General features: G+C 36.7%; 1 protein-coding gene across 1 annotated transcript; it reads right to left on the reverse strand.

The window, feature by feature from the left end:
* On the reverse strand, positions 11,510 to 17,820 carry LOC107641090 (putative 3,4-dihydroxy-2-butanone kinase). Its single transcript, XM_021123955.1, has 18 exons — positions 17,565 to 17,820; positions 16,562 to 16,635; positions 16,418 to 16,481; positions 16,001 to 16,113; positions 15,872 to 15,919; positions 15,460 to 15,531; positions 15,291 to 15,380; positions 14,576 to 14,749; positions 14,252 to 14,335; positions 13,909 to 13,964; positions 13,418 to 13,548; positions 13,262 to 13,354; positions 13,061 to 13,125; positions 12,165 to 12,302; positions 12,041 to 12,081; positions 11,829 to 11,912; positions 11,671 to 11,744; positions 11,510 to 11,577 (listed from the first exon to the last, which is right to left on the reverse strand). The coding sequence occupies exons 1-18, from the start codon at positions 17,602 to 17,604 to the stop codon at positions 11,510 to 11,512; spliced, it is 1,509 nt and encodes a 502-aa protein (XP_020979614.1). The 5' UTR covers positions 17,605 to 17,820.

An 18,072-nucleotide genomic window follows, 5' to 3' on the forward strand; every position in this document is an offset into this window, starting at 1 on the left:
AGGTTGATTGAGGTTGAATTGTCGGTTTAGAACTTGACGATCGGATTCCTACTAGTAAAGAAATTTTTATAAAATTATAGTCGCATTGCAAGTATAGTTTCTAAACCAACAAGAATCTTTTCGTACAAAGATTTGGTTGTCACAAGTAACAAAACCCAATAAAATTTATAACCGAAGTATTTAAACCTCGGGTCGTCTTCTCAAGGAATTGCAGGGCAGTATGATTTATTATTGGTTATGGAAAAAGTATATTTTGTTCTTGGGTTTTTGAAATAGGGAACAAGCAATTTAAAGGGCAAGAAAAATAAATTAATAATTAGAAAATCTCTTGGCAAGGTATGATAATTGGAATTTCTATCCTAGTTATCCTTATCAGGTGTGATGAGAATTGGGTTTTAATCCCACTTAGTTAACCCTTACTCAAGCAAAGGAAAGTCAAGTGGACTAATTAATTTAATCCTCTAGTCCTAGCCAACTCATATGGGAAGACTAGCTTTTAGAGCGATCCAAATCAATCAGCGATTCCAATTTCAATTAACAGCTGAGTTTGATAACTCAAGTGTTACCAATCACTTAACCAAAACCAAAAGGAAAGAAAATCTACTGAATGAAAATAATTTGGATAAATCAAAAACATCAATAACATAATTAGAATAAAACGATCTTGTATCTGAAATACCTCAATTTATATTAATTAAGAAAATCCTAACATGAATGGTTCATAAGCCAAATTGAAAAAATAAATAACAATTAAAGTAATAGAATAAATAAAAGTAGAAAATAAATTAAAGGAACATTGAACCTGTGATTGAAAAGAAGTAGCCTAAATATAATAGAAATCCTAAATCCTAATCCTAAGAGAGAGGAGAGAACCTCTCTCTCTCTCTAAAAACTACATCTGATCCTAAAATTATGAATTATGCCAGTTGTAATTTGTCTCTCTCTATTGTTATTTGATTCCCCCATTCTCTGGTTTATATTCTGTGTTTCTGGATTTGGAATTGGGCTGAAAAAGGGTCCAGAAATCACTGGGGGCGTTTTCTGCAGATTCTTGTATGTGGCGTCTGTCACGCATTCGCGTGGGTCACGCGTTCGTGTGGTTTGGGAGTTTTCCTTGTCACGCGTAAGCGTCGGTCACACGTACGCGTCATTTGCGTTCTGCTCAAGGCACGCGTCCGCGTCAGTCACGCGTTTGCGTCGATGCCATTTTGCGCTAGGCACGCGTTCGCGTCGTCCATGCGTTCGCGTCGCTGCCTTTTCTTCAAAACTCCATTTTCGTGCTTTTCTTCCATTTTTGTATGTTTCTTTTTCGTCCTCTAAGTTATTCCTGCCCTATGAGATCTGAAAATACTCAACACACAAATCACGGCATCGAATGGTAATAAAGGATAATTAAAATTAATATTTTTAAAGCATAGGAAACATGTTTTTCACATATATCATAAAATAAGGAAGGGAAAGTAAAACCATGCAATTCATATGAATAAGTGGGTGAAGAATTGATAAAAACACTCAAATTGAGTACAAGATGAATCATAAAATATGGGTTTATCAGAACTATACTTATAATGCGATATTTTTGTGAAAATCTTTACCGACATTTTTCCTCCATCAGCTATATCAAAGGGAAATGAACATACATCAAGGAGACACACTTTAGAGCTCACTTTTAGATAGAAAAACATATTAGGAGTAGGAGTAGTATAGTTAGAAATTCTCTCTTAGGGTTTACTTGATTTCCATTGTAGCATTTTATAGTTTTAAGTTTTGATTTTGGATTTTGCTCATCTTTATTGTAAGTACTCTTTAATTTCATCTTTAATTTCACTACTCTTGCTACATTTTCCTCTTGTTCAAGTTACTTTGTTAATATATATTATTTTGGTTTCTTGGATTTTTTGTTTATGAATTTGATGTTTTATGATTTCTCTATGCTTGATTGAGTTTCTATTGTTGATATTGTGAATAGTTTGGTGATAGTTTTCATTTTCCTTTGCAAATTTTCATGTTTTGTTTTTATGCCTACCAAGCGTTTGTGAAAATGCCACTTGGTAATTTTGAGTAGATTTTTATACCTTGGCTTGGGAAATGAGTTCCTAGGATACTAGAGTCATAATGTCCAACATTTAGTGGTAATTCTTGGGTAGTTAGTTGGCTCTTGTTTCTATTGACACTAGCTTTTTACCAAGTTAATTGGTAAGTTAGCTAGGACTTATGGATTAAGGTCAATTATGCTTGCTTGACTTACTCCTCGATGTTAGGGTTGACGAAGCGAGATTGACTCATCATAGTTGCCGTAGTTGTGGTTATGACGATGATAGGATTCCTTAATTCTCATTCCCAAGTCAAGGCTCTTTTATGCATTTATAGCATTTTCACTAAGTTTTGATATTGTTTCCTTTTAATTTGCTTTAATTTCCTTTTTTATCATTTCTTAGTTCTTTTATTTCTTAGTTCTTTTAATCTTTCGTTCTATACCTCAAAACCTCCTTATTTCACAATCAAGAATGTGCACCTTAATTGCATTGTCCGAGGGAAGACGACCTGGGATTTAAAACTCCCAGTTTTTATTGGTTGTGTTGTGACAAACGAAATTAAACTTTGATTGGGAGTTAATTATTGGTTTAGACTATGCTTGCAACGAGATTCTATTTTGTGAAATTCTAGATCAACATTAACTCTCACAACAAAAACCAAAGAGCAAAGGAGGCATATTCAAAGGGCAAGTGATGCGTCCGCATCATTAGTAGTTTTTCTTGCATTATTTTCATGTTTTCATAGAATTAAGTATCATTTGCTACTAATAGGTTTCTTAAGTTTCAAGAAAATATAGGATAAAGAGAAGGAAACCAATCATATTCAAAGGGCAAGCAATTGGAGTAGCATACAAAGCCATGCACGTAGTATTCAAAGCCATGCAAGCTATGCAAGAAAAGTGGTGTTTATGGGCGTGTAATGCCCCCAACTCAGGAGCAGTGGCGTGTAACACCACTCCAGCTTAGAAGCACTAGCGTGCAATGCCAATGGAGGACAACAAGCAATGGTTTGCAATGCCACAATAAGGGCGTGCAACGCCTTGAAATTCAAGAAGCCCCTGGAAGCCAAGAAGACATGGCGTGTAACGCCATTGAATGGGCGTGCAATGCCCCTGGAAGACTTTGAAGGTGGCGTGCAACGCATCTACAATCACAAAGGAATGGCGTGTCATGCTATTAAGGACGTGTAACACCCTGGTCCAAGATACAAAGTGGCATGTAACGCCATTAAAGGCATGTAATGGCATTAAGGGTGTGTAATATCCAAGCTCAATTCCAAGCCCACATTACATGCCACTAAGCCTAAGTGTCACGCCAACAAGTATCTCAGCAACCACTACCAGCACGTTGTCTATTCACACTGCTGATGGATCCCTTATGTATGTGAATCATAAAGGACCTGTGCACAATCTAACCTTCACATACCTAATACCTATTTTATTCCTAAATTGAATTTAAATCTTATCTTTGTGGGTTAATTAGTTAAACTTGCTTTTGATGTTAATTTTTCTATTTCTGATTGTCGTGTGTAGGATCCTCGAACGAGACATATCATTAGGACTGGATGTAAGATCGAAAGACGGTTTGAAATTAGAAATCTTCATGTTCCTTCTACCACAAACCTTTGTGCTTTTTCTCCACCATCCACACTTCACTTATGACATCGTTGTCTTGCTAACAATTCAATAGGAAAATTGTGTCCTCTCGTGTCTATGGGAGTATTAGGATCGACCAATAATGAGTCTTTTGATTGCATTTCTTGTCAAACTGCAAAGCAACCAACTTTATCCTTTCATATATTTCATCTCTTGCTTGTTTTTCTTTTGATCTTATACACTCTGATGCTTAGGGACCTGCTTCTATAGCTTTTATAGGGGCCTGGGGAGAACTCGATACTTTGTTATATTTATTGATGATTATTCATGTTTTACTTGGGTTTATTTAATGTCTAGCAGACATGAATTGCCTCAGATTTACATTAATTTTGCTACTATGATTAAAACACGATTTTTCAAAGTTATTAAAATTTTCGACGTGACGATGCAGTGGAGTACTATGACTCCAAACTTTTGAACTTCCTTACTGAACAGGGCACCTTGTCTGAATTCTCTTATCCTGGAATATCTTAACAAAATGATAGAGCTGAACGCAAATATCGTCATATTCTTGACTTTGTTCGTGCAATGCCTTTTTCCTCTTCTTATCCTAAACGTATATGGGGTGAAGTTGTTCTCACTGTTGTCCATGCTATCAATCGTCTTCCTTTCTCTGTTCTAGGTAACATCACTCCTTTTGAGTGTCTCTATAATACTTCATCAAATTATAGTTCACTTAGAGTTTTTGGTTGTGTTTTTTTGTTCTCCTTCAACCCCGTGAACATAATAAACTTGAACCTCGTGCTTGCATATGTTGTTTCCATGGTTATGGAACTAAACATAAAGGTTATCGTTATTGAGATCCTGTCTCTCGCTGAATCCACATATCTCGTCATATTGTATTCTGGGAACATCATATGTTTTTGATTTTTTCCTTCTTTTAGTCTGTTCCTTCTACCCATTCACCTTTCTTTACTAATCCTACTGTTGATCATTTTCCTAATGATCATAATAGAGGTATTGTGAAAAATTCACCTCTTGAGCCTCCTATTCATGTACTTTTCACTATTCCCGATGATCCAAACTAGAATGATGATCTTGCTCTTATGGTTCTTCCTCCTACATCCACTCGCAGTACTAGGGTAAGAAATCCACCTCCATATCTTCATGATTATCATTGTTTGCTACTATTCTTCACATTTATGAACCTAGCTCATACAAAGAAGCTTCCAAATTGGCAACAAGCAATGCAGGAAGAAATTCAAGCATTAGATAAACCACACACTTGGAATTTGGATGATCCTCCTTCTGATAAGGAAGTTGTGAGAAGCAGATGTATATACAAAATCAAGACTCAGTCAGATGGCTCTATTGATAGATATAAGTTCATTTGGTTGCTCAAGGATGCACTCAAGAGTATGGTATTAATTATGAAGAGATTTTTGCTCCTGTTGCGTGACTCACATCTGTTCAAGCTCTTCTTGCAATTACTATAGTCTACAAATGGTCTCTATGTCAGATGGATGTGAAAAATTCTTTCCTCAACAGTGACTTAAAAAGAAAAGTCTACATGAAACCTCCTCCGGGATATTCTTATTCTCCCAACAAAGTTTGTCTTCTTCGCAAGGCACTTTATGATCTTAAGCAAGCTCCTCGAGAATGGTTTGAAAAGTTTTTCAATACCATCTGCAATCTCAGTTTCACTTGCAATCCTCATGAGAATGCCCTTTTCGTTCGCAAGAGTGACAAGGGTGTTGTTCTCCTACTATTATAGGTTGATGACATGATAATCACTAGAGACGATGTTGATGGCATCACTGATCTCAAAACAAGCCTTCACCACTATTTTGAGATGAAAGATCTTGAATCTCTTAGTTATTTTTTTGGTCTAGAAGTTATCTCATCCAATGATGGCATCTATCTTTCTTAAGCAAAGTCTGCATCTGATCTTTTTACTCGAGTTGGGATAACTGATAATCGCATAGAATCTACTCCTTTTGAGCCTAATGCTCACTTTACTTCTATGGATGAAACTGTTTTGGATAATTCCACTCTCTATAGACAGTTGGTTAGTGGTCTTGTCTACTTCATTGTTACTCAACCAGATATTGCATATGTTGTTCATGTTGTTAGCCAGTTCTTTTCAGCACCATGAACTACTCATTATGCCACTATTCTTTAGATTCTTCGTTATATCAAGGATACTATGTTTCAGGATCTTCATTTTTCCACTCAATCTTCTTTAATACTTCAAGCATATTTAAATATTGATTAGGCTGGTGATCCCACTAATCGTTGTTCTACTATTATTTATCGTTTGTTTTTCGGTGACTCTCTACTCTCCTAGCATGTCAAGAAATAAAGTTTTACCGCTTGATCGAGCACAAAAATAGAATATTCTGCTCTGGCTAAAACTTTTGCTAAAATCGTTGCAATTCATTAGCTTTTTGAAGATTTGGGAACTACTTAGTCTTCTCCTACTGATCTCTATTGTGATAACATAAGTGCTATTCAGATTATCCATAATAATGTCTTTCATGAACGAACCAAATAGTAGTAATAATAATAATAATAATAATAATAATAATAATAATAATAATAATAATATGTTTCTTACAATAAATATAACACAAAGCAGACTTCTTCATTTTATTTTTATTTTCATAAGCCTCTCATTTAAATTGCCCTGAATTATATTTTAGTAATAAATATCACATTTTCTTTAAGCATTCCTTTCATCCAATTTATTTTTTATTTTACCTCGTAACTGATAAATTGATTATGGCCATTTAACAGTTCTTAAAATTTAATTTCATCTTCATATGGATAATTTGTAAAAGTCTTGTCAGATTCAATCATAGCCAAAGTAAATGGAATATTCAAGGGTGGTTCTCCAAGCTCTAGTTTTTTCTTCAAGGATATAGTTGTCTGAACTATTGATACTTCATTTATACAATTATACATGTATTTCCATATCTAGGACATGTTTGCATGAGATATCCACACGACACTTTTCGAGTGTCTTGTTCCCACTTCTATTTAATTTATTTTTTAAGGATACCTTTTTCCTTTTTTCTAGACACGGATACTCCAAAGTAAATGAAATGAGTTTCAGTTTATCTACTTTTAGAGAAAAGGACAAATAGGTCCCTAACTTTTTTTTTTGTGAACATTTTCGTCCCCGAAGAATGGAAAATACATTCATGTCCCTGACCCCTCCAAAATATGAATAAATTTACCCCTCCGTTAAAGTCACTCCATTAGACCCAACAGAAAATGCGGACGTAACTCCCGTGGAGCTGACCTGGCCGTTATGGGATGACACGTGGACTATAGCTTCTGAAAAGAGGACGTATTAGTCCCTACGCTCCAAAACGATGTCGTTTCTCCCCCACCCCTCCAAACACACTTTAATTCCCATATGCAATACCCATAACACACATGTTTGATTTTCTGAATTACTGATAAACCTAAGAAGACAAACGATCAAACTCCCTCCTCCCTGTTTCTCCCTCAAAAAATTACACTACGTAGAAGAGCAATCAGTGCAGGGTGAAGTTGCTGTCAAAGGCTAAGAAGAAGGTTTTTGTTGAGGTCGTAGATGCTGTCTTCGTGAAAAGGTAAGATCGCCTTGCTTAGCGTTGAAGTTTTAGTTATTGTTGTGTGAACTAAGGATGAAGGCATTATGTGTGCATGTTGACAGTGTGGGTAACAGCGGTGTAATGAAGTGAAAAAACAATTTTTAAAATGTGTTTAGGATTAGAAGGAGGGACTGTGTTAGGGCAAAGGGATTTCATTCATAATTTTTTTAACTATTTTTGGACTGACACATAGTTGTTCATGGGTTAATTTCATATGGTTGATGTTTTTGTGGTGCCGATTTTTCACCATGGAGGTAACTTTGTCAGAGGAAGTGATAGATCCCTAGTTTATCAAAATGGAAAGGAAGAGAGTACTGGACAACCACCCTGTGTAAAGAAATCAGGTGTTACCTGATGAGGAGGATGGTGAATCACAAGCGAGTACTGGACAACCACCCTGAAAAGCTAGCACCAGTCTAGCAAAAGAGGATGGAGAGGTTAATCAACATTAGCACTAAGTGAACGGCAGAATAGGTTGGTGACAACGAACAGAAAAGGTTTGAGATGAGCCGTAAAGCAAGCAAGGTGGATGTAGACCTCATAAAGTACACTTGCTCATGCAACCGATGGCAACTAACTGGTAAAAACTGTAATCACTCTAATTCATTCATTATGGTGTTTAATTGTTATTAGCACTAATTATTTTGTCACTTTTAAAACTGTTTCCCTCATTACCTCAGGCATGCCTTGCATACATGCACTTGCTGCCATTAGGAAGAGACGTGACATGCTACAAGACTATGTGCACCCCTGGCTATGTATGGAGTCAATCAAGAGGACATATGCACACTGCATTAAACCAGTACCAAGTGCAAAATTTTGGCCCAAAACTGAATTCTCACAGCCAAACCCACCCATCATCAAAAGAGGGATTGGCCGGCCAAAGGTTCATAATAGGCAGAAAGATCCTGCTGAGCCATTGATGCAAGGGGGGAAATTGAAGAAGTCATTCTCTGTGTCTTGTAGCAAGTGTGGTGAAAAGGGCCACAATTACAAAACTTGCAAGGGAGCTCCTTCGAACCCCAATTGGAAGCCGAAGACAAAGCAGCCTAAGAAGAAGGAAGGTAGCACCTCCCAAGCACTAGTTGTGCTTCCTTGTCACAATTAGGTCCCCCACCAGAGGTAAGATCACTTTATGGATAATAGAGTTTTTGATTATACACTCCAGCAATAATTCTGTCTTATCATTAAATAGGTCAGGATTAAACTATCTTAGTACTAGAAAGCTTAGGGATTAGTATGTCTTAGTACCATAATCTTCAAGGACTAATCTGTCTTAGTATGTTATTCCTGAGAGACTAATATGTCTTAGTATTAAACTGTTTATTATTTTCACTACTATGTCCAGGATGCTTCAAATAGCTAACTAGGCAGTTCAACACCCCAGCAGCAACACCCTACTGTAATGATGCAATTGTTTGTCATTATAACCTGTTTGATATATGCATTGGCTAAATATGGCCTAATGTGCTTTACGTTGTCATGTTTTGGTGCCCTCCTTCCTACAGGTTCTGAGTGTAGCTGGCCCAAGTCCTCCAAATGTTGCACCAGCTCCAATCAAAGTTACAAGATCCACACTTGTGATAGCACCATTAGGGCCAACAGTTACTCAAGGTAGACCACCGGCCCCAACTTCAAGCCATCCATTTAAGCCTCCAGGAAAAGCTCCATCCATGGTCAATGACACAAGTCGCCCGAAACCATCAAAGTTCAAACCAAAGTAGAAGATTTTCAGGCCACCAGCTCCACTTGATCAAGGACCAACACCATCTAACATACAGCAGGCAACACCAGTTCAAGAAGTCTCCCAAAGACTAACTCCATCTAACACACAAACTGCTTAACAGAATCAGGAGGCTCCACTACCAACTATACCAAGTGTGTCAACATCTAAGGATCCCCATGAATGAATAGTCATGCCATTAGGTTATTTTAGGATAAATGTGTGCTGTTATAATTCTTAATGGCAAATTCCACATACAACTTCCCTTTTTTTGTTAGCTGTTCTTTGGTTAGCCGTTATTGGTCAAGTAAAAACTTGTTAATGGTAGCATGCCATACATGTGTAGACATTACTAGTAAACTGGTTTTCTTTTTATATTTAGTGTCAGTTCTAATCATGAATGTTTACTTACACAGCTTTAATGTGTGTTCTTGAATGTTTGATTACCTGTGATTTTGCCAGCCTTCATTTCAAATATACATTGCAACATACAGGCTAAATACTGATACATTTATAAAAAGGACATGTTGAATTTTTCTAGCAAGAAATTACCACATTTATCATTTTCAACCATTGATCAATTCTTACAACTTAAAACAGCAACAATCAGGACAATTAAATTCACACATATACACCACCCTGTTGGATTTTTTTTCATCTCTAAAGCTACTATTCTCTTCTAAAAAAATCTGATCCTGTTTTTCACATCTTCCTTCCAGTGATGCTCTTCAACATCACCAATTTTTTTTTCTCTTCCAGATACCTTGTATCCCTCATCCTAAGTCTTGCAATATGCTCATTCAACCACAAAAAGAACTTACAATAGGGTTGTCTTACCTACATAAGATCAATCCATAAAACTCAGAAAAAAAATATGATTTTGGAGATAAACCCTAATACAAACAGAGTTTCACAGAGTTGCTTTACATACCTTATAAAATGGACATCCCAGAAATAATCTGTTGGGATTGCTACTCGTCTTCGACATGAACAGGATTGCATTTTCTCCACAAAAGCACTTTGGTAAGATGTCATCTTTGCCATCCTTCCCGTTAGGAACCGAGCCTTCAGCGAACTGATCTTGTCTTCCTCCACCTCCACTTCTTCTCGAGCTACATGATACTCCATCGGACACCATGGGATGAAAAGCACCCTTTCTTCGTTCACCCACTTCACCCTATCTATGCATTCGAAGGATTAGGACTCAAGAATTTTAAAGATTGGGGGTCGGACAAAAACGGCATCGTTTTAGAGCATGGGGACTAATACGTCCTCTTTTCAGAACCTATAGTCCACGTGTCACCCTGTAACGGCCAGGTCAGCACCATGGGAGCCACGTTAGCGTTTTCCGTTGGGTTTAACGAAGTGACTTTAACGGAGAGGTAAATTTGTCCACATTTTGGAGGGGTCAGTGACATGAATGTATTTTCCATTTTTCGGGGACGAAAATGTCCGCAAAAAAAAATCAGGGACCTATTTGTCATTTTCTCTTATTTTTATTACAAGTGGCTTTAAGAAGTTGCATTATACTTATTGGATTTGGATTCTCTAAAGTTTGAATTTCACTTTAGAGTCACCGTTGATTTCATAGGTGGGACCAATAATAAATATGAAAGAGAAACTATTCAAGAATAGAAGATCACACTTTATTCTCTAAAGTGAAATTCAAACTTTAGAGGATCCAAATCCATACTTATTTAGCTCGTGTTTTTTAGTGTATTATTTTATACTTATCTTTCTCGTAATCAAGTTATTCTATACCACAAGTAAAAAACTCACTTTTAATTTACTTTAATCTTTTACATTTTTGCTAAGTTTAGCAAGAACAGAAAACATGGGATGAGTGAAGCAAAACGTAATGGGTGGTGGTGTGATGACACGTTTGTTTGTGGTGTAGCTGAGAGTGGGAGTGGAAGAGTGGCAGAAGCATTACTAAGCGGAAAGGGCGGGCATGTTTATAAGAATACAACATGTCGCCCATCCAAATCCAATGGAAGTCTGAAGTTCCATGTCGCGCATGTTTATAAGAAGAGACCATCATATCACTCGGTCGTCACAATAACCAAGTTCATTGCAGGTCCGAATGGAGAGATAAACTCCATGCATCAAAACTCATGACTCACCTTCACCAGAAAACGACGGATCCATCACGCCAATCACTTTCGGGGATTCTCTTCACGTCCTTTCATGCAAATATTGCCAACAAATATGACACTCATAATTATGATGCAAATATTAACATTAAATAAAAAGGAAAAAACTTATATGCAAATATGTATGTTCTTTTTGAGAGAGACCAGTGCACCACTAGTAAGTATTTTTAGGATGTTAGATTATCCATACTCGTATATTTGCTACATTTTTTTTCCCTCATTATTTTAACACTAGATTGTCATTGCCAAACTGGAATAATGTTAACCCAGAAGATGCTACTTGTTCTATATCATTATCAAGAAACAAGAACCATAAGATATTTTCAACGTAGAAACGGTTCACGTAACCCGACTTTGTTTTCTATAAAGCAACAATACATCCCCCATATTTACTAACAGCAGCAATGGAAGCCGCAAGTGCCTCAGCCCCTGAAAATCAAACAACTCATGAGGGATTGACAGTAAAAAAGGGAAAAGGAAAAGTTAACTCTGAAATTAAGGTAGCCATATTGGAGTTCCCACATTGTTTTGGCGTGACAACAGAACCAGAGCTTGGTTTCAGCTGTGTATATGCTGCCTTGCAGAAAATTGTATATCTGAAAAGAGAAAGTTTCTTGAAAGCAATACTCAAACAGCATAATTAGTTAAACTTCAACAATGGCGTAAGTATAGCATCATACATGATTCCACTTGTTCCTCCCATGGCTCTTCGAATTGTTGATCCAATTTCATTGACAGTTTCTGCAGCATCGTTCAGAGGATAGCTGTGAACAAAAAAACAGCAGTTCAGGTCAGAATGTGATTACAATTCAAATTGGCAATTGCTTTTGCAGTAACTTGTCCCCAAGAGTACAAACAAAGATATACCTAAACAAATAGGACATAGACTTACTTTTTGATGTCCTCCAGAATGGCTTTTGCGCCTCTATACATCTGCAGAAGTTGAACCATATAAATCAAGTAATTCCCATGATACTTCAACAGCTATAATAGACAATTTTGAGGACAGGACTCACAGTTGATCCACAGTCACCATCACCAACTTTACTGTCCCAATCATTTAGGCTGTCCTTAAGATCTAGAATAACATTTGCAGCGGTTTCAATGGCAATCTCAAGGACTTGGCCTTGCTCACTTAGCTGCAGAGGTCGTCTCTGTGGCTTATGTAAAGTAAACATAGGAACCATATTTCAAAAATTATATCAGGATATAAGTACATATACAGTTGACTTGATTAACATAGATTTAATAAAACTCAACCAGCTTTCAAATGATATTGACAAGTCAATTCTATTTTTACCAGATTCACCAATAGCATGAACATGTGAGAAAGGAGAATAATCATAACTATGAGAAATATATTATGATCATGCCAAAGATATCACGAGAAAAATCAGTGGCCAGATGCTGGTTTTGGGCTTCCAGCAAGAAGTACAGAAATTGATGGTGGACTGAAGCATAAACATAAACATGAATTACGACAACTCAGTAAGGTATCATTTGATCCATATAGCTAACTTCACTTAGTTGGACAAGACTTGGTTGTTGTTGATGCAGTATGCACTAGGAAGTATTACAAAGCACAGAGATTCTTGGATGGAAAGGACACAAGTCTAACAATTCACTGGCTTTTCAAGGTAAATTTAATTGTTATTGTGTCACATCATTTTTTCCTGAGTGTCTCTATATGTAAGTTGTTATACTAGTACTCATCACAGAATTTTTCTATGTGGAAAGGGTGGTGTAAATTTCTAATAAAAATATTCAACCATGTCAAAATGCCACTAACCAATGAGCCAAATAAACTTGTAACAAACATGTTTGAATATAATTTTCCTTTAACTACTTCTCAACCACAACTGCTAAATGTCATGGAAGAAATGACGTAATTCCCTGTGTATGAAGTATATACCTCATCGCCCTTTGCTGATGGAGATGGCGGGACTGGAATAGGAATCTTAGTAGGCGGGTGAACACCTTAAAAGAGAAGAAAGTTCAAAAGTTCAATGAACTAGTAGTTTAATGGTTCCATCAATATTACATTTGAACAAACATTATCCAGAGGCAAGTTATTAGAATAATCCAGTTATTAACAACTAAAGAAATTACTGACCATCAACTCCAACAGGCCAAGACGGTGCTTTGGTACTGGCATCTAATCGCTCAAGAATAGGTGGATCAGCCCTCATGATAGATATCGAGAAACCTGAAATAAATACTAGTTAGAACTGCTTGATGAATCACAACGAGAATTAATGATGTGACAAACCTGCCATATCAAGGGATGTCATGAATGTCCCTGTGTAAACTCTGTCAACAGCCAGCCCATGCTCTAGCTGCAATCTTGGAACTGCCTTTCCTGCTGCAATCATTAGCTCCATCAAAGGGGTGCCACCAAGCCTGCAAGTGAAGAACTTGCATAAGGTCAATAAAACTTGAGAAGGCATTAAATTATGGTGTCCAGGGTTCGAATCAAAACAGATAAAATTTAGCGCACACAAAAAAGAAACATTCTAAAAAGAATGCACATAAATAAAAGAGAAGACCAGTATATTTTCAATAATAGGTGTAGATAGCATAAACATTGCTTTTCAACGTTGTGTGATGAGAATATCTATGAAGCTAAGTTCAATCACAGATATATACGTATAGGAATGTCTTCATAAAATGGTGCTCAAGTCCCAAGAACAATATAAGAGAATTTAAGAGCTACAAAATCTTAATTTCAGTTTTTAAACATATATGATACCGTAAACATACCCATTGACCATGAGGATCACTCTACCACCTCGAGTTATTGGAACGTAGTTCGTTTCCTGGTAACATTACCAAAAGAAAGCATTGTAACTTCATTCATAGGAATGATAACTCCAAAAAGGGACACAAACATATATACTTACGGCCAAACCTATTCAAGCAATACTAGAACTTTGTGATAAGATAGAACTTTTGGGTTAAACTATGATTAGCATCAAAGTCCATGACGAACACACAAGTAGTGAACTTTATTCTTGATGTGGTACCACAATGTCGCAAGAACATTTCTTTAGAGAGTTAACGGTACACAACAATCAAAAGTTTTCCATAAAATATTGCAACATACCGTGGACAATATTTGATTCAGAACATGAGAAACCACCACATCCACTGGCTGAAGATCAGCAACAGCTGCACCAGGTTCTCCATGCTGTAAAATAAATAAATAAATAAAATGAAAAGGAAAGAAAGAAAGCAAAAAAAGTAGCATTGATATTCATCATTATTTGTAAATTAATGAGAAATGGCACTAGTAGAGAATAAAGACAAACTTCAGTGACTAGGGAGATCAAAAAAGAAAAAGTAAACAGAGAACTCATCCCAGAACATAAAACATAGAGCGAGCTGTTCACGCTACTGCAAAGAAGGTGCCTAACTAAAGGAAACTCACAATTCCAAGCCCCAGTTCTATCTTCCCTGGGCCCAAACGATCTGATGTAACTTGACCAGGAAGTGTGCACACAGTTAAACCAACACCCATTGTCCCCACCAATTCAGAGGCATGTTTTGCTTCTGCAGCAACCTTAGCAAGAGGAAGGCCAGCAGCAGCTGCTGCCCCTGCAACCTGCCGCAATCAACAAAATGTGCAGGTAAATGATAAATTACCAATGATAATACATGAGAAGAGCTGAGTTGTTCTGCAAGATTACCAACCATTGGAGGACCACTGAATGTTCATGAAAAAAGGAAGCAAAAAATGAAATGCGGAATTATGAATGAGCTGAAGATGGAAAAGGTGAATTATGTTAAGAATTAAAAGAAGGGTCTAATCTAAATAAACGAACGTCCACCCATGACAAGGGATTAGTATGGATGGTAATGGAAACATGGAGGGGTATGTGAAAAATAGAGGAAGCAGCAGATAGTGTGGAAGGCATTTTGTCGTCCAGGCTCATTCCAAAGATCATTCACTATCTTGCATTAATACCATAATTATCTATCATATTTAAAACAATGCTAAGTTCAACAAGAAAATAAAATAAACATTGACAAACAGGCCAGAAAGTCCAATATATGCAAGCATAAAATAGTGCTGTTCAAAGTGGATGTGTGAACAGGGCAAATAAAAGAATGCTGAAAAATCAGAAGTGGATTTCTGAGAGAACCTTATGAACCAAAATAGTCCCTGCCAAGCCCCTTCTCCCAGCAATCCCTCGAGGCGGTGGTAGTGCACAATCATCACCAACAATTACAGTCTGCATTCGCAAAATTCAGTCATACTTTATCTACATAACAAAACTAAGTACTAGATGAGATAATTCTGGCTAGCAGTACCTCAACTTTATAACCTTCAACTTTTGCTTGCTCAGCAGCCAAACCAAAGTTCAATCGATCACCAGTGTAATTCTGTCAACACCCAAATTTGGAATACTATGAATCAAAAAACAAGAGCAAATCCTAATGACTGCTCATAAACAGACCACGTATGTGCAGAAATGAGAAATCACTTATTCATAGCTCAAAGTTGATTTGAAAATGTTTTGATTTTCGTTCTATTAGTTTAACGTAAGAATCTTACAATTAATCTTTCACACTATATTTTTCCAATTTAACAGCTTACAATAACTTTGGGTATAGCTTATCCAACATACATGATGATCCAAAAGACCACTCTAAAGACTGTAATTTAACAAGTCAATGAGCTAAAGTATTACCCAAACACGAAGGGAACAAAAAAAAAGGATACCTTCACAATCAGAAGACATCCCATAGGTCCAGTTACAGCTCGTATCCCCTAAATTTCAATAATAAGAGATGCTTCAGAATAACTGATGTGTGATATATACATGCCATCCATAATAAAAGGAAAGCATACAGCTAGAATTGAATCAACTGGTGGGGAAGCAAAGACATCTCCACAGATAGCTGCTGTCAGCATTCCTTCTCCTACATATCCAGCATGAGCAGGCTCATGGCCACTTCCTCCCCCTGTGGAATGTAGGATTGGATAAAAATTTTCATGATAACACTTTGGGTATGAAAACATAGTTACAAAAGCACCATATAATATTTCGTTTTACTGATCTTAGATATGTTTCATAGGGCTAAATAGCATAGATCTATGTCCCATTCTTCCCACTTGCAACCTTTCTACCTTTTTACAATAGGTGGACCAAATCCTGTACGACAATTCATGAACCATTTGTCTATTCCTATATGCATCGATAAGTATCCTATGCTACAATTCACAGAAATTAAAACAAAAAGGAACATCGGATGGATAGTCACAGACCTGATATGACTGCAACTTTATCATTTGTTGCACTTGAAACATCTGCACGTAATACAACCTTCACCTGCATTCAAGCCAACAAAAATAAATGGACACCTCTCATATATTTAACACAGCCATACATGTTTCTGTATGTGTAATCACCTGAGGAAATCCATCTAAGTACTGTAAACCAGGGTACGTCTCCACAAGGCCTTCAATGAATTCAGTCACAACATCTACAATAAATTATATTAACAAAGAATCAAGATTAATTTTGTTCCAAAAGATCTAGAGTTCAAGATAAAGTATAATCTTCCTTTCTATCACATATTCACATTATATAGCAGTTTGAGAACACAATCTTGGAACTACGGTGCTAAGTGAGAAATTGAGAATCTGCAAAACAGGAACCTAGCTAATAATACCGCCATCAACTTTCCACTTTGAATCGACATGTTGGAACTAAAGTAGGTAAAATGAAAATCATCAATTCAGAGCAATTCCACAAAGTCGTCATTGACCGATCTGAAAACAAGCACTATCTTCCTAGTTTTCAATTTCATATACCACAGTACTAGTGAGAATATGCTAATACTGGTGTACTACCGCTATCATCTTTCCTCATTGAATCAACATCTTCGAATTAAAACAAATAAAAGCAATGTCCTCATTGACCGATCTAAAAACAAGAACCTATTTGCCGCTAAAGAATAGAGTCGTGAAACTGCCGCGCCAGTGTAAAAATGCAACTCCAAGGTAGGAACCTAACTAACAACACCGCTATTATATCTTCTCATAGTAAAACACTACGTCGCTAAGATTAAAAGCAAAGCATCAAATCAGAGCCGCTATACGAAGTTCTCATTGACCGATACCAAAAACAAGAATCGATTTCAACTCATTTTAAGCTCAGTCCCTTTCAGTCAAAGATAAATGCTACTAAAGTCAACACAACGCAAGAACCTCTAACAGTCAAAATGACGCAAACAAGAAACGCGATTTCACCTCATGAAACAAGAAAGAGTGAAGAAATTAGCGAAAGAGCACCGAATAGTTGAAAGAAACGAACAAAACAAAATCGCAACCGACTTTCACCTACACAGGCGAGAAATTGAACGGAGCAAAGCGAACAAGAAAGAAAGATAAAGTGAGAGAAAGAGCGCACCATCGGGATTGTTGATGAGCTTCTTGGCTTGGAATGCCATAGCGACGAAGTACCTTTGCAGCGATTACGGAATTGAAAGAGTGAATGGCGAGAACTGGAAAAAAAACCCTAGAAATGGCTTTGCATGAAACAGTTGGAAAAAGAGAGGGAATGAGAGAGAAAGAGAAAGAGAGAGAAAGGGAAGAAGAGTTGTTGTTGTTGTTGCCTCGTTGGTTTGGTGGTGTGGCTCTTTATACACACAAGAGAAGGAAAGCGAGGGAGTTGATAGTTGGCTTGTTGCAGCAAGTAAGAGGGGAAAAAATATTAATGGAATTTCAAAAATAAAATATTACAATAAACTAATACTTTTATCCTGAAGACTCATAAATCATTCATAAACCAATGAAAGTAATTTTTTATCTATAAAATATAGTCTGTGTATGATAAAAGAATTTAAATGATAATTTTATTTATTGGTAGATTTGGTCGCATTTTAACTTTTATGGATAAACATTATAATTTACTTCTT

The sequence above is a fragment of the Arachis ipaensis genome, chromosome B05 (genome assembly GCF_000816755.2).
Source record: "Arachis ipaensis cultivar K30076 chromosome B05, Araip1.1, whole genome shotgun sequence".
NCBI lineage: Eukaryota > Viridiplantae > Streptophyta > Magnoliopsida > Fabales > Fabaceae > Arachis > Arachis ipaensis.